Source organism: Macaca nemestrina, chromosome 8 (genome assembly GCF_043159975.1).
Source record: "Macaca nemestrina isolate mMacNem1 chromosome 8, mMacNem.hap1, whole genome shotgun sequence".
In the NCBI taxonomy this organism is placed as follows: Eukaryota; Metazoa; Chordata; class Mammalia; order Primates; family Cercopithecidae; genus Macaca; species Macaca nemestrina.
In genome coordinates this window covers 53952738-53976573 of record NC_092132.1, presented here as the reverse complement: position 1 = coordinate 53976573, position 23836 = coordinate 53952738, and the positions used below count along the sequence as shown (strand labels likewise).

General features: G+C 35.7%; 1 protein-coding gene across 3 annotated transcripts in view; it reads left to right on the top strand.

The window, feature by feature from the left end:
• The window catches only part of LOC105497269 (solute carrier family 26 member 7), a 143737-nt gene extending 123663 nt beyond the window's left edge, over window positions 1-20074 (top strand). For 2 of the 3 annotated variants that reach the window (XM_011768276.3, XM_011768275.3), the window contains exons 16-19: window positions 11515-11615; window positions 15702-15756; window positions 15841-15944; window positions 17009-20074. In XM_011768276.3, the coding sequence (XP_011766578.2) occupies window positions 11515-11615; window positions 15702-15756; window positions 15841-15944; window positions 17009-17044 (296 nt within the window). In that variant the 3' untranslated portion in view covers window positions 17045-20074. The remainder of the gene's footprint in view (window positions 1-11514; window positions 11616-15701; window positions 15757-15840; window positions 15945-17008) is intronic. The other variant, XM_024797730.2, reaches the window with a different exon arrangement.
• The last annotated feature ends 3762 nt before the right edge of the window (window positions 20075-23836 follow it).

The following is a 23836-nucleotide window of genomic DNA, read 5'->3' as shown; positions in this document are numbered from 1 at the left end:
GAGGAGAGTGAGGGCACACATGTTTGAGCTGGTCACCTGGTTCTTTGACCCTGAGAAGTTCTCAAGTTGCCACCAACAGCATTACACAGTCACAAGAGCGGAAGGACTCCCTAAGAGTTTGGTAGTCTGCAGATTGTTACAGGGGTGAGGGGAACAGAGAAGCACCCCCACCTATATTTTCTGTGGAACTCTGAGTTCCTCTGCTGCCAATCTCTCGGATTTTGCTGCTTTTTTTGTATGCAACCCTGCTTCTTCTATTGGGATTTCTGACAGGTCCTGGCTCTCTTCCCTCAATATTCCATTCAGAACATGCCCATTCACCAACAACTTTGACCTAGTTTTTGAAGAGAACTGGTATCTGATGTCCCTAGTCAGCCATCTTGAAAAAAATGAATTACGAATATTTTTAGAAAGCAAGAATGGCATGGTTACTGCCTTATTTCTCAAGTCTTAACTATTTTTCTTTTCCCATTGACTGTCTCTTTCATTTAACATTATTTCCCAAAGAATTTGGTATTTGTTTCTATTATGGCTTTATCACTAGGCACAAAAACTTAATAGATGGTCAATTAATGAATAAATGGAAAAAAGAGAGCAAATAAGGGAGGGAGAGCAGAAAAAATGAAGGCAGAATCACTGAAGTCCAAATCATTACCTAAATACTTGTTAGGATTATATAGGGTTATATGGTATATAAAATTAGCATCACTCCTTGGTAAGAGAGAAAAAGAAACAAGAAAGAAATGAAATATATAATTATATTATAATGTATAATGATATATTTATATAAATAATATATATTATATATAATATAAAGTATATATAAATAGGCTGAGGAAGGAGAATGGCGTGAACTCGGGAGGTGGAGCTTGCAGTGAGCCAAGATCATGCCACTGCACTCCAGCCTGGGTGACAGAGCGAGACTCCGTCTCAAAAAAAAAAAATCAAATCTTAGAAATGAATTTAAATAAAAATATATAGACCTACACAGGATGAAGGTGTATAACTTTATTATGAGACATTAAAAATACCTGTAGCAAGTAAATATTCATAAATAAATGGAGGGAAACACAATGCCCATTGATTAGAATACTTGATATCAAAAAGCATAATTTCTAAAACTGATTTATAAATTTAGATTTAATATCAAGTAAAGTTTCAATAGAATATTTTAATGGCTTTTTACAAGCTTATTTACATATTTAAATAAAAATGCAAATGGCCAAGAATAGTTAAGACACTTGAAGAATATGAACAGATGAAGGGTATGTCCTCTTAGCATTGAGATGTATTATAAAGCTCTAATAATCATTGCAGTGTAGTATTGGATCAGAAATAAATAGGTCAATATGACAGAGTAGAGAGCTCAGAGGGGGAAAAGTCCTCACATGTATTGCTGTTTTATTTATGACAAAAATGGCACTATAGAGCAATGGGAAAGGACGGTCTTATTGATAAATAATGCAGAGACAATTATGTATCTATATGAATGAAATTAGGCCCCTAATCCACACCATACCACACATATGTATGAGGTAAATCAATCTGAATATAGTAGACAAAATGTAAACTTAGAAGAGCACATAGGAAAATATCTTAAAAGAACTTGGAATAAGTAAATTATCTTAAAACAAGAAATATAAAGCATTAAGCATAAAGAAAATGATTATTAAACTTCACTATATTATTTTTAAGAACTTTTGTTTACCAGAAGGCACTATATAAAACATGAAAAAATAAGTCAGAGTGGAAGAAGATAGATGTAACTTATAAAATTCAGAAAGGACTGCTTTCTACTACAAATCGATGAGTAAAAAAAGGCAGACAACTCAATAGAAAAATGAGCAAAAGACACGAACAGGCATTTCACAAAAAGGGACATTGTTTTAAGTTACCAAAATACATACATATGAAATATGCTTGACTTCACCTTTATTATTTACAGCTATTATTTGGGAAATGCAAATTAAATAACACTATATGTATGATATTGGTCAAAATAGAAAAATCTGACAATACCAAGGATTGGTGAGGATACAGGGCAACAAGAAGTCTCCTACAATATTGGTGGTAGTATAAACTCTTACAAGTTGAGTATCACTCATCTGAAATATTTATGACCGAAAGTGTTTTAGGTTTTGAATTTCTCTGGATTTTGGAATACTTACTTATGCATTATAAGGTATCTTGGGAATGGACACAACTCCAAACACAAAATTAATTTATGTTTTATGTACACCCTATACACATAGCCTGAAGGTAATTTTATACAATATTTTAAATAATTTTGTGCATAAAACAAAGTTTGTGTGCATTTAACCATAAGAAAGCAAATGATGTGGACAATCCATCTCCAGTTGTTTGGCATTACCATCACTCCTGACTGAATTTATATGCTACCAATAAGCAATCATTTTCTTACATTTATCCACATGTAAGTACTGAACAGTAACAATTATGACATGCCATTAAGATAGTAAAATGATGTATTCAAGGTAACTTATGATGTCATGTTGACATTGAGAAAGTTTGGATTTTGGAGCATTTCGGATTTTGCATTTTCAGATTACCATCTGTGCATCCACCTTGGAAAACGGTTTGGCAATGTCTTATAAAGTTGAAGATACACATATCCTGTGATCAGCAATTCTGCTCTTAGTTGTACACCCTGAAGAAATGATAATTTATGTGCAGCAAAGTATACAAACAAGAATATTCATGACAATATTGTTTGTAACTATCCAAACATGGAAATAACTCAGGTGACCAACTAAAGCAGCAGGTTCATATAAATTGTGACATATCTATACAATTGAGTTTTTACTTAATATATTTGTTATATGTTATACTCACATAATAATGAAAATTATATACATCTTATAAACAATGTTGGGGAAAAAAGCAAGACAAATGAAAACATATTGTAAGGTTCTAATTTCATTCATATAAACTTAGATGAATAAAAAGCTGCATTATATTAGTTTTTGCACTTCTAAACACAATTTAGAAAAGAATACCTTAATATTTGTATCTGGAAGAGTTTACAAGATTTTTCATAAAATTGTTTATTAATCCCCCAAAACTGGAAATAAGCAAAACATCCATTAGCAGTACAATGGACAATCAATATGTAGAGTGTTTTTGTAAGAAGATAAAATACATATTAAAATATCAATTGAATTACAGCATATAATACGTTGTAAATCAATATACAACATAATAAAATAGAATATAAATATATGAATGAACTGCATGGACCCACATTAACATGGATGCATCTCAGATGTCAGCTTTTCTGGTCTTTTCTAGTTTATTGTGGCAAATGTACTTTTACCTGCCTTGTGTGCTCGGAGAACACTTATGTAAGACTAGAATAATACTTATTTAACTTGAGTGCCTTACTCTCTGAACTGAAAAATTTTTAGAGGAGTTTCTTACTTCTGCATCCTGACCAGGCCCACTTTGCACAGAACAGTAGCTGATGGGCATGATCACCTTTGCTGGGTCCTCGTGAAACTCTTTGGTACCCAGTGGCCCTTTGATATTTGTCAGACATAGTTGATCAGAACACTTCTTCTGACATCCTCCTTCTCTCCCCTACAAAGTTTCCTCGGTCCTCTTATCTCTCTCTCTTGTTCAAGTAGTGCCCTGCTCTACTCCCCTATGCTTTAAATGCTGAGGTTATGTGTACTGTGCTTACTTTTTATTTCGCATCTTAATTTAATCCCTAAAACCTATAACTTGGTTTCATTACCTTTCATTTTCACTTCTGTGACTCTGATTCTGTCCTTAATTATGTTCGAAATGAATTAGTATTATTTTCATATTGTTTTTTATCTTCTGCTATGAGATAGCCTTTGTTGTATTCTATAGATAGAAAATACCTAGTATGTATGTGCATACCAGATAGAATAATAGATCAGGGCATTTTTTTCCTATGAGCCAAAGTAGCCTCAGAACCCTCTCAACATGTTATTATAAGAAGCTACTACAAATGGAATTGACATGCAGCTAAGATCTAATTGCCATTCCAGCTTTATTTCATTCTGTGATGTAATGACAGATTAATGTTAAATCACCTCTACTTTAAAAAATCCCTACTGTTCTTAATAAATTATAATGGTTTCCTTCTGAGGATCAAGTACCTACTCCCTAGTGTGGCACCTGAAAGCTTCCTTATCCTTCCAAATTGCTTTCCTTCTCACCACACATTGTACAAGTTCTCCATCCCAGCCAGACAAATCCATTTATGGCTCCAACATCTAACTTAATCATCTCTGGGTCTAAGCCTTTATTTGGATTCTCATAACTAGAACCATCTCCCTTTTCTTCCAATCCAAATGTTATACTGTTTCTGAGGTTTAATAGGGAAGTAAAATATATTGAAGGGACACACTTCCTTTCAATCTTGTTAGGGAGAAAAAAGTCAACTAGATCCATATAGAAGAATACTCAGTCAGGTGCAGACTGGAATTCAGTATCTTCACCTATAAAGTGGAATTCAATAGTAATAGTGAAACACAGAAATTACCACGTGCTTTAATCCATCACATATTACCTATATGGTTATAGAGTCATTTTCCTCCTAACTAGATTTTAAGGTAAATAATGCATTTTTAATTTCTATTGTATTATCCTTCATTGTCCAATGAACAAAATATTTGTATAGCAATTCACAGGGCATTATTCTCAATAACTAAAATAGGTAATAGGCAAATGCTCTACTCTTCATTTTAAAATAATTAAAATAATTACCAGAACACTCTTCATTTTACTGATGACGTTGAGGCCCATAGGGGAGATGTAACTTGCTCTGGATCATGCAGCTAGTTAGGGGTAGAGGCAGGACTTAAGTCCCCGTTGAAAGTAGGCTATATACATGAAAGGGTACTTAAAATTGAGATTCAAGATTGATCTAAATGCAGCCTGCATGGAGGGAAGCAAGAATGATAGGGCTATAATAATCTAGAGAAGAGGAGTGAAGTTTCTATCTTCCCCTTCTTTGGTCACCAGGTTGTGAAAATGGAGACGAAGGACTCAAAAGGGATTTCAGCAGTGTAATGAACAGCAGCTGGAACTGTTTGGGAGTTGAAGTAAGGGAGAGAACGATACAAATGATGATTCTGAAACTTTGAAACTCTCAAACTGGGAATAATAGTGAAGCCAGGAGAACAGCTAAAAGGAAAAGTGAGTTTAGGTGGGACAATGGTAAACTTAAGCTAAGTGAGGTCATCCAGGAGACATCAAGTGGGTTTTGGGGACTACAGAATAGATCTAGAAGTGATTAAAGGAAGAAAAGATGTAAACTGAGTAAGGGAATGGGCAAGAAGGAAGAGAATTAAAAATAGCCCTCCCCAGCCGGGCGCGGTGGCTCAAGCCTGTAATCCCAGCACTTTGGGAGGCCGAGACGGGCGGATCACGAGGTCAGGAGATCGAGACCATCCTGGTTAACACGGTGAAACCCCGTCTCTACTAAAAAACACAAAAAAACCTAGCCGGGCGAGGTGGCGGGCGCCTGTAGTCCCAGCTACTCGGGAGGCTGAGGCAGGAGAATGGCGTAAACCTGGCAGGCGGAGCTTGCAGTGAGCTGAGATCCGGCCATTGCACTCCAGCCTGGGTGACAGAGCGAGACTTTGCCTCAAAAAAACAAAACAAAACAAAAAAAAATTGCCCTCCCCGCTAAAAATCGTTTCAGAAGGAAAAGATTTGTAGTTGAGCACATGATAGAATATTCAAAATATATGAAGCAGGGTTACATCAAGTATGAAATGGAAATCATGCTATTTCTCTTAGTAAAAATAAAAATTTCTCAATTTACAGAGAAATCTTCCATTACCACTTTTAGCAGTTTGAGTCTCCAAACACTTCAGTCAGTTTATGTCAATACCAAGATGCACTCTGTTGAGGTCTTTCTTAGCATTATGACTTGCTGGGTCTACCTCCACTGCCTAGTCATCTACTTAACTTCCAATCATTATCAAGTCTCAGCTCACAGATCACATTCTTCCATTCATTCCTGCATTAATTCATGTTCTTGTTCACTCAGTTAATCTGTATTGTATGTATTGAACATCTAATAAATCCTGGCCACAACAATGAGTGCTGGATATTCAAGGATGAAGAAAGTAGACACGAACTCTGCCATCATAGACCTTGAAATCTAAACAAGTTCCCACCCTTATTACTCATTTCTCAAATAAGCAGTGCAGGTATGTTAGTTTCCTATTGCTGCTGTAATAAATTGCCATGAATGCAGTGGCTTAAAACAGCACAAATTTCTTATTTTACAGTTCTAGATGACAGAAGTCACTGAAATGAGTCTGGAGATAAAATCAAGTTTGGGCAGGGCTGCATTCCTAGAGGGTCTAGAGGAGAATTCATTTCCTTGCCCTTTCCAACTTTCAGAGGCCATCTGTATTCCTTGGGTCATGGCCCTGTCCTCCTTTTGCAAGCCGCCAGTGTGACATCATCAAATCTCTCCTCTCTCATCTTCAAATATCAGAAGAGATGTGGTCTCTTCTGTCACCACATCTTCTCTGACCTCGAACCTCCTGTCTCCTTGTATGACACTGGGCCTACCTGAGAAATCTAGGATAACCTGCCCATCTCAACATCCTTAAATTAATCAAATCTACAAAGTCCCTTTTGCCATGTAAGGCAACATATTCACAGTTTCTGGAGAGTCAAATGTGTGCATCTTTAAGAGGCATTATTCTGTCCACCACGCAAGGTCTCCTTCACCTCCATAGCATTTTCTGCACATCTCTAGCCCTCTTCACACTTTAAATTACTAGTTCAACTGACGAGTTTCCCAACCTGATTGTGAATCTGTTGAGGGCAGTGATCACTGTCTTCCTTGTTCGTCATTGTACTTACATTTTCTAGGACAGTGCTTAGAGTAGGCACTCAATACATCTATATTAGCTGACTGCTGGGAGAAAGGAAGGAAGGAAAGAAATGTTCAATAATATGTGCACATGTTTTCCAAAGGGAATGTTGTGGTTTGTCTTAAATATTTCTTAACTTCTTATTTTCTTGAGAAATTTGAGATGTAAATCTGCTTTTCAATAGTTAATTGATATCAACAGAAAATACTTTCTTTTAAAAAATTATGAGTTACTCATGGACTGTCAAGAATCTTTTGAAGTATATAAAAAGCACTTTTAAATTATGCAACTATGAATATTTTTTAATTAAAGAAGTTAATGAGTATTCCACAGGAGAGAGCTGACTTCCACAGTCTGGAGTTAATTGCCCACCCACACCTGATGGTTAATTTCTTTCTGAAATGTTGTTTTTGTGTAGATAAAGCCCATCATTTACCCCATTCCACATGGGAATAGATTAGTTGTCTCCTTTGCACATGCTCCAAGCTTACCTCATTTTGCTTAAGGCAGGATATTAGCTGTGCATTCACTTTACTCTTTTCTAGGATTATGTGATTTTTATTGCTCTGGTTGATTTACTTAGAAGTTTAGAACACAAGGTTATAGCCATACAATTAGTGCAACGGCAGAACTGAAAGGATACTGTGTAAAAGAAACTTCACTTACTTTTGGAAAAATGTTAGAAATGTCCATTGTATTTAAATTTTCATTCGAGTGAATTGGTAACTTTACCATTAAGACTGTTTTTTCATTTAGAAGAAAATCATGAATTGCGTCTCTTAAAATAGCTTACTTAAATTATTAACCACAAATACAAGGCATGAGCCTGTTGCTTTGCTTTATTTTTATTTTTGGATGGCCTGAAAATATACACATATTTCAATTAAAGGAATAGCACAGAAGGAGGTTGGATTAAAAAAACAAAGATGAAGCAAACAATGGCATGAACACACTCTCAGACAATGGAAGGGACATTTTTAAATCACTATTGATAAAGCCCCAAATACTTTCAGAGTTAATAATCTATCATCATGTACATTATGAGATAATTACAAGAAAATAAATAAAATTGCAAGTACAATTTAGAAGTGAAATATAGTAGGATAGAAAAGGAAAAAAAACTTGTTTAAGAATTTTCAATACCATTTTATCACGATTTTCTCATCAATTAAATGCAGTTATCAATCTCTCTAAGTAACATATACACAGATTGTTTTTCACTGTAATATTTTTTAAGTTCAGAATGACAAATAAGTTTTTGATCAGCTAGTAGTGGCTTCCTGAAGCACTGATTGATAGAAATTGTAAGGTCTTGTTTGACCTCAGTGGAAAAAAATACCAAATTCATTAGCTATCTTTGCCGTGGCTGTGGATAGGGAGGATTGAATTCATGTCAGACAGTTATACATAATAACTGCTAATATTCTTTCCGATTACAGTTTCTTTCTAGCAAGCCTGTCTTTTTTTGCGGGGCGGTGGGGGAGGTGGACAGACTCTCACTCTGTCTCCCAGACTGGAGTGCAGTGGCGCTATCTCGGCTCACTGCAAGCTCCGCCCCCCGGGTTCACGCCATGCTCCTGCCTCAGCCTCCGGAGTAATTGGGACTGCAGGCACACACCACCACACCCGGCTAATTTTTTGTATTTTCAGTAGAGACGGGGTTTCACCATGTTAGCCAGGATGGTCTTGATCTTCTGACTTTGTGATCCACCTGCCTCGGCCTCCCAAAGTGCTGGAATTACAGACGTGAGCCACTGCGCCCAGCTGCAAGCCTGTCTTATAGACATTAGTATTATGTTTGGTAGTAAATAGATAATAAGGCTTAAATATCTTAGAAAAATTCTTAATCTATTAATTCTTATTATTTAAGTTAAATATGAATGCTAATTTTTTCTATGGAAATTTTTGAACAAATAACTTTAGATTGCAGATTATTTTGAAATATGTATTATTTTATAAAACAGGAATCATTTGGTAAGAACAAGACTGTATAAATGGATTAAAAAAGGACAAAATTTGATATCAATTTGTGTCATTGTTATTTTATTGTCAAATATGTCAGTGGTTTAAGTCTTTCATTTAATCAAAGCCACTGGATTTTTAAAACTTACTGATGATTTTCTTTATATTTAATAAGAATACCCACCTTTAAGCAATGATATGCTGGTGAATAGCAAATGATTCTTGGAGTGGGGATATAAGGTCAGATGGTGGAGAAGTTCTGATATGTAGCATTTGCCAATTTCCATGGTGTAAATATTTCTACTATCACTGATTTTAAGCTACCAACATGCTGTGATTAAGCATGGAAGATATATACACGATTGACTTTCACGAACTGGCATCATCTGGCCCAACTCATTACTGACTTTAAAGAAACCATATAAATTTTATTTTCTAAAAAAAAAGTTTGAAAAAGTCAACATAAGAAATCTTCACATATTAAGCTCCAATATACATTGTAAACGTGATTAGTCTTACTAATTTTTAAATCTTACTTTGTAAGAAAACATCTAACTTCATTATATATATTTTACCTATGTATATTATATAATTTTTTAACGTTTTCTCATAAAGTTTACCTAATATTTAATTGTTAGAGATTTTTATACTGTGAAAATTTAATAGAACATTTCCAGATATATATTTATGACCAGTCAACATTCCACTGTTGACAGGAACAAGTATTCTCTGTTTAGAGTATTTTTCTTTTTCCTGCAATCTTAATACTCTCCTATCTCTGGTAATAAGCCAGGGCGTATTATACCTGAAAATATAAATAAAAGCCTCTGCATTAGTAGAGGTAAATCTTGTGTTTAATCAGGGAAATAATGAATGATAATGATTGCAGCTGAGTGGTCAATAGATGAGCTATGTTGTGGCTATTTTCAATTTTGCCTGAGGTTCTAGTTTACCATTTTAGGCCTATGGAAACATAGCCTGAATGTTCAGTAACCACTTAGCCCCCCTTGCCCTGGGAGAAACAGCAGAACAGAAGGCACTAATGGAGTGCCTGGCATATCGTTGGTCCTCATTAAATGGTTGAATGGGAGCAGAAGGAGTTTTAGATTTAAGCTGTCATTAGTGTTGGATTAAGGCTGTCCACATGGTCAGAATGCTTACACGTCTACATTATTTCTCCTTTTTGGAATCTGATATATCCTGCAAGGCTGCTTTTTGCATGAAGCCTTCCCTGATTACTCCAAAGAGACTACTCTGTTTTGTAAATTCACATTTTTATTCATTTTATCATTTTAATCATGTCATTTATATACCAATGCTATCCTTGACACTCAAAAGTATTATAAACTCCTAAAGAAAGGAATAAGACCTCACTCATGTTTGTTATCACTCACTCCTTAAAAAAATTACTCCTTAGAAATATTGATTATTTAGTGTTATTATCTTCTCTTTCTTGAACATAGTACAAACACAACATAGTTATTATTCAATTAATAGCATATTATTTGATTAATAAATATAAATATAGATCTAAAGATGAAACTGAAAACCAAGTCTTATACCTATCACTTTTCAAATACATAGAAATTACTTTGTAGCATTTCTCTTTTTCCTGACAGTTACTGTCATATATAAATTTTCAGTGTCATTTTTTATTTTCTGTTTTACTGCTTTTTTAAATCTGTAAGCAGGATTTTTTTAAATTGCACTATTTCCCTCATATTTTCTCCCAAATTGAGAAACAACCACAGTCCCACTTTTATATAGTCACTATACAGAAAAACCTTGAACATTTTAAATGGCAATGCTATTGAAATTAAGAATTAATTTTTTCAGAGAATGTCATAATAGTTAATGAATTTGAATTTAAGTGATAGACTTTGCCTACAGTGGTGGGGGAATCAGCATGTGTGATCTGCTCTGAGAGCCACATCACTCCTCAGAGGGACCCCAAATGTGGCCTGTCACTGTGAAGAAATAGGTCATATCATGTAAGGAAATCGTGGCCCTAAGAATGTCTATCAAAAAGAGGTCATGAACTCCTAAGTAAAATCTTATTGTTTTCATCAGGTAAATTCAGAGGCCGATTTACTATGAACCGAATGAAGCTTAATTTTCAGAGCCCGTCATACAGATCCCTTCCAAGGCTGTGGGACAAGTCCTAGCAATGGAGTTTTTTTTTTTTTTTTTTTTTTTTTTAAGTGTGATTCCAAAATTGTATACACTTCAGGCATCACAAAACAGAGCTCTACTTTGGGCATGCCTATTAAGGAAACATTGTGATATTGTGGGAAAGGTACTATTCAGAATGTCTAGAGACTTTGCTTCTGTCTATGTTTAGCACTAACTTGCCAGATATCCTTTAAAAAGCATTTAAACTTTTAAACTGAACTTCAGTTTGTCCATATATGAAATGATACTGGTAGTTAACCTATTTTGTCTTCTTCTTTGAGTCATGTCATAATCACCTGAAATTGCATTCCAGCAATACAAAATCAGAAAGTTCAGAAATAATTAATAATTTACTGAAAAATGTAAAAATTAAAAGTGTTTAGAATTAGTGTTGTTAAATATGAGGCCACTGTTACCCTCCCACCAGTCAACAAAGCCAGCAGCAGAAATCTCTTAAAATTCTGCCTAACTCAAGTCTCTGTTTCTCCTACAGAAGAAGTTTCACAGTCCTGCCCTAATGAGAAGTGTTCTTTAATCCTGGATTGCAGTGGATTTACCTTTTTTGACTATTCTGGAGTCTCCATGCTTGTTGAGGTATTTATGGAGCTTGTGTTTAGAACTGTTTCTTCCCTTTTGTTCAGTAACAGGGGTTTTCACCACCTTCTCTCTGTAGCCTTGAGGCTGCTTGTTGCGATACACATCTCACCCCATTATTTGCAAAGGACGTAGAACTGCATGCCTCCCATCACTGTAGATTTGTTTTCAGGAGATCCTATTCAGCTTCTAGTTGTATGTATGTGTGAGGGTCAGGGCTAAGAATATTTGCATGGGGTAGTCAGAGAGAACAGTACATAGACTTGAGATACAGTGGGCATAGGATCTCCTAGGCAGTCAATTTACAAGGATTCTAGAAAGGAGAAAAGCCCATTCCAGAGCACAGGCTGCATAAGCAAGTGCCTTGATGATGGCAGGAGGTTTTCTCTCACATTACGGTTGGGTACAGTTTGGCCTAATACCATTCCTGGTCTCACAAGCAGTGCCCAATGCAACGGCTTTTCTCTGTTCTCTCAGGCAATAGTGCCTCTTTCTCTACCCTATGATCTCCATGTGGTCTCCATGATCCAGGTATGCAAAAAATAAAACTCCACTTATGGATTTAAAACTGACATAGCTTCCAAACCCCATTTCCACAGCTAGAAGAACACCTAATTTTGTTAATTCACAGAAAACTCAGACACTTCTAAGGTTTTTTTTTTACCTCCTTTTTTTAGTAAATACTAAGTCAACAGGGAATTCACCTTCTTTCTTACTTCTTTTTGTTCTTTCCCTTAATACCCTGAATTGGTGGTGGTGGGACGTCTTGAGGGTGGGGCAGCATCTGTTCCTCAGTTTCTTCAGTCCTCTGCCAGCTTCTGAGCCTGTGAATTGGCTCATCTCATCTTCAGGTGTTTACTTCCCAGAGGTTTTCTTACTCAGACCACCTAGAGCCTCCCTGTGTGGCTTGACATTGAGCCAAATACTTAATTTAAACCTTATGGAAATTTCTGGAGTTCTTTCGTCACCCATTGATCTCTCCCTGAACTCTGGTTCTCTCTGTGCAGCTCAGGGAAGCTGCCACATTTTTATTAGGTCCCCCTCATCATGCCAGGGCCCAGAAACTGCTTTGCGGCAGAAAGCTACCATGATCAGAGGGCTCACCCCATTTTTCCCCCTTTCTCAGGAACCTCAGCTGCCCTGTGCTGCCCTGCCTGGTGCCGATTGTCTAAACATGGTTGTTGTATATTTTTGTCCAGTTGTGCACTTCTTTGTGGAGGAGGGGATAGTCTTGTATTAGTTACATATCATGGTCAGAAAGTGGAAACCAGACATTGACTTGTAAAGGGTTCAGATCAGTATCCTTGAAAAGGTCTCATGTTGTGGACTTGTATTGTTTTCTTGTGGTGTAGTATACCTTGTGTCTCTATTCATTTATATCTTAAATTTACTTTGAAATGTCCAGCCTTTCAAACTCACGGTAGGACAAAGGTCAACATTAGTATTGCTTTCCTACGAAGATATGGGTGGGAGTGTGTGGAGGGGAATTGCTTAGTATGTGGAAGTCACAGCATAGTCCCAGCTGCATCACACTAGCTGAGGTGTGGGGGAAATCATCTCACTTGTCTGGATCTCAGTTTATTCATTTTGTAAAAATAAGGCGGCGATTTTGTTTCAGAATTGGCAGATATTTCGAAAATAAACAAATTGTTTAAAACAATTAAGTTTAAGTATCAGAGGCCTGAAATCTAGTGACTATTTTTAGCAAGTCGCCCTTTCTCCCCACATAATATGTTTTCATTTTCTTGTGGTTCACTATAAAACCTTTGCACAGTTGGACTTAGGATTCAACCTGAATACTTCATGTTTTCTTCTAGCTGAAACTAAATTGTAAACACATGGTCCCTCTTCACAGGAGGGCCTCTTGTATTCGGCATTTTTATTTACTCTGTGTTCCTAAAGTCTACAAGAGTCTCTTAAAGTTGCGTGTTTCAGGCTCTTCTGGGGTGCTCATTGAAAATGCAGTCTTCTGGGTTCTGATTCTGATCTAGGAGCTTCATTTTAAACACCCATAGGTGATTCTGATGCAGGAGGCTCAAGGATCCTATTTTGAGATACACTAGACTAGGATTGTTTTTTTTAAAACTGGGAAAGGCCAGTATATGTGTGTGTGTGTGTGTGTGTGTGTGTGTGTGTGTGTGTGTTTTGTTGTTGTTGTTCAATTGCATTTTAAATTGGTTTCTGAAATTATTAGCTTCCTTCTCTAGATATTACAAACAGGACTTAGGGTTAATAAAGAAAGCAGGAGAAATGATTACCTACTCTCACTGAGTTTAGGATCCACGGCTGACAATTCAGAGAAATTCAAACAATCTTGGCACTGGGCATGTTGCAAAAAGACTTATTTTTCATCATTCATCTTAGTAGTTTTAAAGATCTGTACACTGGAATGACAGGATCAATCAACTGATGCAATTTATTTTTAGATTGGCATAAAATGACATTCCCTTAGCCAGGTGTGTTCTATCTATATATACAAAACCAGCAGTTTTGTATCAGTTTGCCCTTTTAAATTTCCTTGTTATTCCTATTTTCTTTATTTCATTATGGTTACAGTAACAGCATGATCTATGTTAAGAATATAGACTTTAAAGATAGACTAAGCCTGGTTCCAAATATCATCCATATACTAGTTCTGTGATCTGGACTTAAGTGTTTACTTGCTTTTCTGTAAACTGGAAGTAGAAATACCCCCTTCAGCAAGTTGTTGTGAGGCTTAAAAATGATGTATTGCATATAAAGCACTTAAGAAAGTGTCTAGCAGTTAGGAAGAACTCAATAATGCTAGTTTCTATTATTTTTTCTCATTTTAAAAATGTCATTTCTTCAAGTGTAATTAATATCATTGCAACTAATATTATTTCTTAGTTCCAGCCACCCTGGAAGAAGGTTCAGAGTGAAGAGCCACAGCAACTCTTCAGTCCTTCATGGCTTCTTGCTTTCTAATAACACTCCTTGCATTGTTTTCTTAGTTGCTTTAGCATTAGAAACATTCTCTTGGGAGTTGTAGGTTGAAGGAAGTGGGGTGACTTCTCTTTATTCTTTTACTTGGGACTTTGAGGAGGTCAGTGAACTGGAGATTATATTTATCAGCACCTACAAACCGCCCATAGCAATGTGTTTGTGTTTCACCGAGCTTAAGAAAAAGTCAAACACTGGGAGGTCACCTTGAATTAAATATTTTAACTTACAAAAATGGGAGCCATTTATTCAATGGCAAAGATGCAGTCCATGTTTTTTGCTCTTTTCTCATTTACACTCAGTAATGTATCTTCTATTATTTCACAATTCTCACATAGAAAGAACTTCTTACTACTGGAAGAATATGAATGAAATTTTGAATGTACAATGCACACTATTAGAATATATTGTAAATGAACCTTTCTATATTTTATGTGTAAGATACATCACTATTATATAATGAAATCCATCCCCTGGTAACTAAAATGCCTAAATTTACTTTTACGGAAGTTCATAGACTGACTTTGATTTGAGTGAATTTAAGATCAGAGCCTTTAATAAGTTGTTTCTGCTTGAGATTTTCTAGGACTTAAAAGATGCCAAACAAATGAGTCAGGATCTCTCATCTTGCAATCCTTTTAAAATGGAAGTTGAGTAATCAAACTTGGCTTGGATTATAGTGAGGTTCTCAATTTACCATTCATGCACAGGGTTTGTAGAGCACGTGAATATGTCCAAATTATTGTAAAATATTAAAGCAAGCAGTAGGTCAGCAGCTTTCTTCATTTTCACAAATGGGTCCTTGTTTTCTATTAAAAGAGGTTGAGAACAATTTTATATGATTCTTACAGGGCAGGAAAGTAACTGTTTTTACTTTTATTAAATGATGTGGAAAAGGTAAGCAGTCAAATTTAGTTGCAATAAAGGTAGATGCCCTGCTGTATTAATCTTAGTCTTTTAGATGCTTGCCAGATTATGCCTGACTGTGTAACAATGCCTCCCTCTGGTGGTTTGACTTCATAAACATTCGCTTTAAAGAAAGTTTGATTTCTTCTGAAGCCCATCTTATTTCCTCCTGCTGGCTATTCTGAATTGACTGTGGGTATCCTATTTTAATTCTTCCAGGTTTACATGGACTGTAAAGGCAGGAGTGTGGATGTATTGTTAGCCCATTGTACAGGTAAGAACATGTCCCTGACTAACGTTGAATGTGATTCTTCTGCACTTCCACATGTATTCTTATATCACTTGTGCTTTCTTGTAGCTTCCTTGATAAAAGGAATGACGTATTATGGAAACCTAGACTCAGAGAAACCAATTTTTTTTGAATCAGTATCTGCTGCAATAAGTCATATCCATTCAAATAAGGTGAGTTGATTAAGTTGGCCTGAAGGAGTTATAAGAATATTCAGGATATAGAATCGAAGCTTTGCATCTTTTGTATCAGCTTATTACTCCATTGGTATCTAAAATCTATTAACAGTGCCCCCCCCACGCCCCCGCCCCAGCCCACTTCAGACCCTCAGATTTTTTATTCCAAGTAAAAGAATGTTTCCATTCTTTTTTTAGGCCAGTGATAAACTGTTGTTTGGTAACTTGGATTTTCCAACAATGTCACTGCTCTCGGGATTAGGTGGTTGCCTATCAATTGCAAACAGCTTACTCGTACAACAAATGCTTCTTCCAGGATCTACTGTCCTGGGGATTTGAATCCACCTTTCTCAAAAATAAAAACTCTAAATATGGCCTTAAAAGTTTTTTCTGCTCTGATATCTTGCCTCTAAGCTTATGTTGCCATCTTTGGAGATATTATTTGCAGAGTCTAGTGCTCACATGATCTGAAGTGTCAAAGTTATCTTACAAATGCTGGGCTTATGGTTTAGTTTTACAATTGTTCTTAGAGCTTTGATTTCCTGCAATTTTTCCTTGAGTTTTGAATTGTTTTGCCTTTCCTCATCCCTAGAATAACATTTGGTGCCTCACAGAGTCATCTCTATTGTATACAATCAGAACAGTATGTATTTACAAAATAATAACAACACTATTATTATATCTAACATATATTGAGTGCTCTCACTATATTACAGGAATATTCTAAAAGCTTTACTATGTTGTTTAACTGAATTTGCCATGACCTTATGAGGTAGATACGATAATTTAATCAATTTTTAGAAACAAGGAAACTGACCAGGGAAATTACACAATCTATAAGTGATAGAGTTGGTTGCAGAGTCAGCAGTTTGACGTTGGACCTGGAGCTTTGAACTGCTCTACGCTGATGTCTCATAAAAGGGTCATTTGGTTTTTTTTTTTTTTTTTTTTTTTTTTGGCTTAGCTGGACAGCTTGCTTCAGTTACTACTGTTCTTTTACTTTGGTACCAATTTAGAGTTGAGTAAGTAGCACATACTTATTTCTTCCTCTTCCATTTCAGAATTTGAGCAAACTCAGTGACCACAGTGAAGTCTGAGACCCTTTTGTCTCAGTACAGCTCTCGTCTTTACCAACTGCCTAAAGAGGCCATACGCTGGGATTTTGCACAACTTTTTTGTTGTTTAGAGCCTACAGATGACCTCTGCTACAATAAGTATGATGTAACTTGGTAACTGCATAGCAGTTGGAAAGAACTGCCAACTTTTTTCTCATTTTTGTTAGTAAGAAGATTCACTTAGTTATTTTATATAAAAATCAGTATGTGTTTAGTTTTAGTGTACTAAAGGATAAACATGGTTTTATTTTATTTTACTATAATATTTTGTGCTGTTTTATTTCTATTGTGCTGTAAGTTGATGTTTAAAATTGAGAAATACTTTTGTCATAGGCAATTTTGAGCATTTACAAGCCATTTGTAAAATTTTAAGATAATCTGTAACTAATACATAAAAACAACTTAGCAAATGTGCCATTTTCACACAACTTCTCTCTGTATAGGCCTCTGAAATATCAATAAGGCTAAATATTACTTTACACAGTAAGATGTGAAATTCACAAAAAGTAAACCAAACAAAACAAATGAAAAACTGGAAATAATTCATTTCCATATCTTTCCATACATCCATTCCTGAAGTATTCAGGAATGTTTTCATAATCAAAAGAAACGGGTATCCCAATAAAACCAAGTTCTTGACGTTGGTCTGTTTTGCTCTGAATATTGGAAATGCTTAGGATCTTCAGACCCAGTACCTCTAATTTTAGCATTTCTACCCAATAAGAGGCTCTGTTTTCCACTGAAGTTTTGTTGGAGAAAGAGAATACGAAATTACACATTTTATAATTTTTAGATGAGAAAATACCACTAGCAGAATAGCTTTGTGCTATTCCAGTATAAGATGAACTGTAATAATTTTTAACTTTCTTATTTCAGAGATAATCAATATAATATGTTTATCTATATGCATATGGATGTATAGGTAGGTAGATCTTCATAGATTTTTTTTCTTTTGTTAGAGGAAAGCTTAATGTGATTATCTGCAAACCCATCAAACCAACAGGATAATTGACAAATAAACGCCATAGGCTAGGTTGAACTGTATGTTATTGTTTTCATGCTTATACATATATTTTCAATCACGTACAAGTACGTAGAATTTCACATTTTAATTTAGCAGATTGATTTACCTGGGAAAAAATTACCACCTTCAAAGATAGGCATAGACACATAATTATGCTTAAGCTTTTAACAGCATTTTAACCGCTCTAAAATTTACCAGAGTAAGAAAAAGCTAGGTACTTTAAAGTGAGTTTGAGAAACAGGTTGAAAATAAAATTAAAATACCAGCCATTTAGGCACCGTCTCTGTCATCTATAAAAGTAAATTCTAGTGCCTGCCAAGTGATGGATTATAATGGTCTCTAGCAAATGTGTGGTAAACATTCATATGACCTTTAATTTTAACATTAAATTGTAGGTAGGGCAATGTAATAAAATGAAAGAGAATTAAGAAAGGTTTCAAATTCTTATAACATATCCAGCCATTTCAATTTTGATTGAAATGAACTACAAAGAATAGTGTTTCTCCCTATGGTAGCCTCAATCTCAATGAGTGAGGCCAACTCACATTCCCATTAAACACTCTTCCAAGGAAAAGCAGAAGTAATAATTGGAGGTAAAGTTTCCTTAGAGAAAATAATTTTATTCTGCTTTGTCCAATTAAATTATTCCATTGGTGGATGGTAATATTCACCATCTCTGATTCATTGGTCACTGGCAGGTAAGCATGAGTCAAGGAAAGTCAAAAAAGAAAATATATTTTGCTGTGTATAAATTGATATTTTGCTATGCAACTCCTATAATTGAACGTATATAATGCAGGCACTTTCTAATTTATTAGAGATTATGGATCAGGTCTGACATTAAAATCATAGTTAATTGATGGATGGTTTTTATACTTTGTTGACAAAATGGACACAGTATTGTTGGAGCAGTTATATTTTAATGCACTTCAGTGTTCATAGTAGAAGTTTAGTGGATAAAACTTTAAGTCCAATAACTTGGGTGTCAAATGCTAATGTTGTATTCAATGTAAAGGAAGACCAAACCATGTACCTTATGAAGACCTTTGTTTTAAGACTTCCACACAACAAAGCTACAATGACTGTTAACCTGGAGGAAGTCTCTGGTATTGAGTTCTGAGAGCTTAAGAGGTAAACATGAGTTTAGACACACAACATTCTAAAACGCAAATGTTTATTTCGAAGCAGGTATTGACAACACAAAAACTGTATAGCGGTCTTGAAGCTGGATTGTTTCTATAGTCACACTGAATTATTTTTATGAGATTACCTTATTTTTATATATGACAAACTACTTGATAACAGTTATTATGGTAAAATAAAATTGGAAAAAATTAAAACTGACCTATAAGAGTGTTAAGGACCTAATAGAGTGACATATATAAATTAAGCATAAAATATATAGCCAGGAAAAGACTGTTAACATTACATTTATGCAAATTAAATGCCCATAAATTTCACCATTTGTCTTTCATTTTAAAGGTTATTTGCCCCCGATTATATGATTCAAGTGTTATAAGATTTAGCTTGAACTACTTTACAGTAATTTATTTGACAGATCTCTATTCTATAAATGTGTTATATAATGAAGAAAGAGATCTTTCCTTTTTAATGAAAACATTAATGTGTTAATACCCTGTATGGGAAATGCTTGACATTTAGTGGTTGCCAAAATATATTAGTATATTGTGAACATACATTATGCCTTAGAAATGCACATTCTGAATTCTGTGGGATGATAATCTAATTCAATATAGAATATGCTATTTGGCAATGAGTTTGTGGCCAGCTTTCAAATAGGGAGTTAAATGGTACTTTCACAATCCAAAGATTTTTAGTTAAAAATCATGTAGTCTAATATGCTGCAGTTATTTTTTATATTTTTCAATGCATTTAATTATCTTTTTAAAAATTCTTTGTACTAACTCAGCATGTAACAACCAATTTACATGGAAATAAATCAAAATATGATAACTATTATGCTTAAATGGATTTGTGTCTATTATTTCATAGTATTTACTCTCCTGCAAAGCAAATAACACATACTGTTTCTTGGAATGGCCACAGAGTATTATGTGTTGAATATTCTTGGAAGTATCCATTATTCTTGGTAATTTGTTCTTACAAAATTTCAACCTAGGACTGTAAGATACTGTGCCTTAATTTATGGACTGCTGATAAGAATACTTTGTGCTACAAAACTACATTTAGACATACTCTTTCACCAGGTTTACATCCTTTGCATTCCAATTTTAATTAATATATACATTTTATTTTTTTATTTGATTTGGCTCTTCATTATATACTGTTGTTTGTCTTTCCTGACTTCCTAGGCTGAATTCAGTATTCTTCAGTCTACTATTCTTCAGTCTTAAAGGCTACTTTTCCAAAGAGTAGAAGCAAAGGAAGTCTTCTAGGTGTTAGAGATATGGCAGATAATAAAACAGAAAAAGAATAAACGCCCTCACAAACTTTGTTGTATCAAGGGAAAGCAAAATAGAATACATTTAAAATGCATTTATTGCAAGTTAGATGATGATATGTGCCAAAATGAAAATACATTAAGGAAAGATGATAGGAAGTATGGCAGAGGATAAAGTGTTGCCTTCCTACATAGGGTGGCAGTAAGGTGATTAATGGTAGTGTCTTAGTTCTGGCTGCTATAACATATTACCAGACTAGAGAGCTTATACAATCAAAAGTTACTTCTTAGTTCTGGAGTCTGAGGAGTCCAAGTTGAAGGTGCTAGTCAATTTGGTTTCTGGTGGGGGCTCTCTTCTTCAGTTGTAGATGGCCACCTTCAAGCTATGTCCTCATGTGGGGGAGAGAGAGTGAGAGAGAGAGAGCACTCTTCTTCTAAGGACACTCATCTTATTGGATCAGGGCCTATCCTCATACTGTTGTTTAACCTTAATTACCTTCTTATAGGTCCTGTGTTCAAATGCAGTCACTTTGAGGATGAGGGATTAAACGTATGAAGTTTGGGGAAACACAGTTCAGTCCACAACATTCTAGCCTTCACCAAATTCAAAATACTTTCATTACATCCTAAGAGCCCCAAAGGTCCTGACTCATTCCAGTATCCACCCTCAAGTCTGAAGTTCAAAATTTCATAAAATATCATCTAAATCATACATAGATGAGAACAGAAACAAGATAAACTGTTATGCAAAATTCCTCTCCAATTGTGAACCTATGAAGCCAGACAAGCTATATGCTTCCAAAATACAATGGTGGCATTGTCATAGAAATGATATCCCCATTCCAAACAGGAGAAATAAGAAAGAAGGAAGTAGTGATAGGTCCCAAGCAAGTCCAAAACCTACCAAGGAAAATTCCATCAGATGCAGACACAAAAATAATCCCTTTTGCTTTGATCCCCCACCTCTTTGACCCTCTGGGGTAGCAGTCCTGCCTCCAGATTTCCACAGGGTGGTTCCACTCGATTGCTTTGCAGGGTCTTCCCACCCCTAGAACTTCAATTTGAGGCTGTCTGCCCCATTAAAATTAAGGCAATGTCCCCACCCTTTGAAACCAAGGAGGCAGCATGGATGATCTCTGGGTTGCTTGTGGTGTCATTCTTTCTTTTCTTGAAGAATATCACATTACAGCTGATTAGCTCTATGGTGTTGTGCTGTAGAACCTAAAAAATCTGATAGCTCTCCTTCATTTTGTCCCATCTCTGTCTCCTTCAGTTCAAACTGGCAGTGGTTTGCTGACACAATTTTATCTCTATTTCTGGCTCCTGCTGAGGTGGCTAATCAGATTCATGGTTCACAACCACATTCATCTACTTATCAAATGGTTGTTTTGCCACACCCTTTGTGCTCTCTTCAGAACAAGATTTCTCATTTTATGCAACATGAACAGACTGATAGTTTACCAAATCTTCAAGTTCTTGTTACTTTCTTCTTAACAACTCCTTGTTCAATTCCCCTTTCCCCTCGTACTTTACTAAAAGCAGTCAGGAACAACCAAGCCACTCCTTCAACACTTTGCCTAGAAATAATATCCTCAGCTAAACATCCAGTTTTATCACTTGTGTTTCTACTGTCCAAAAAAACAGTAGAACATAGTTCAGCCAAGTTCTTGACCACTTTACAACAAGGGTCGCCTTTCCTCCAGTTTCCAATAACATGTTCCTCATTTCTATCTGAGACCTCAGCAGAATGGCCTGTTATGACCATATTTCTACTAACACTCCATTTAGGATTACTTATGTATTCCCCAAGAAAATGGAGACTTTCTCTTTCCTTTTCTGTTTGAGCCCTCACCACAATCGCCTTTAAGTTCATGACAGTCCTTTCACAATAATCCAGGCTTTTTCTAGCATGCACCTAAAATGCTTCTTCCACATTTTTAGTTATTTGTTGCAGTAGTACCTCACTTCTCAGTACCAAAATCTGTATTAGTCCATTTGGGCTGTTACAATAAAATGCCATAAACTGGAGGCTTAAACAACAGGAGTGTACTTCTCTCAGTTTCAGAGACTACAAGTCCAAGACCAAGGTGCTGGCCAATTTGGTTTCTAATGAGGGCTTTCTTCCTGGCTAGTAGAAGGATGCCTACTCTCTGTGTTCTCAGGGAGGAGAGACAAAGAAAGAGCAAGCTCTCTGCTGTCTCTTCTTATATGAACACTAATTCTATGAGATCGGAGCCTGACACTTATGACCTCATTTACCTTTAATTACCTCCTTATAAATCCTATCTCAAATATAGTCATATTGGAGATTAGGGCTTCAATATATGAATTGTGCAGGGACACAATTCAGTCAATAGCAAGCAGTTATGCATTTCCTAGACTTTTAACAATTTTCTCTTTTTTTTCAAACTGAAAACCAGCCTTACTAGAATTGTATTTTCATTTACTGTATGTCATGCTTTTGTATTAAAAACATAATCATTGATCATGGTCTGGTTAAAACATTCTGCCACTAGAGACAGTAGGTTACATAGACATAACTAGCCATATCTGGCTACTCAGATGAGACTGTGGCCATGAAACAGAGTGATGTGTTCAGGAATGGGTTTGCAACATGCCAGTGGGGATTCAGAAACTGCGGCATATGGTGTTCTGGTGATGGTTCCTAATGATTAGCTATCTCGTTAAAGAAGATAGAATCGAACTCGCTAGGCTAGTTTTCTCTAAGTTATCATACTGTTTTAACAAAAATAACAGCATAGACTTGCTTAATTTCACCAGTTATCTCAGAGATAGGCACAGAACACAGTCTTATTGATAACTTTCCACTTGAGTTTTTGCTTTCTTTTGTTTTGTTTTGCTTTTTTTTTAAAAGAAGAATGCTCAGTTACTCCAAATTGATTTAGTTCTCCGGAACAATTTCTTTTAAAGTACTTACTCTTCAAAAATCCTTACTCTTTTTTTAATCGATTCAGCAACGGGATTTTTTTTTTTTTTTTGACGGAGTTTCTCTCTGTTACCCAAGGTGGAGGGCATACAGTGGTATGATCTCAGCTCACTACAACCTCCGCCTCCTGAGTTCAAGCAATTCTCCCACCTCAGCCTCCTGTGTAGCTGGGACTACAGGCGTGCGCCCCCACATTTGGATAATTTTTGTATTTTTTAGTAGAGATGAGGTTTCCCCATGTTGGCCAGGCTGGTCTTGAACTCCTGACTTCAGGTGACAAGCCAGCCTTGACCTTTCAGAGTCCTGGGATTACAGACGTGAACTACTGCACCTGGCTGGAAATTCATTTTGATCAGACTTATCTCCTTTCTCTTCTATATA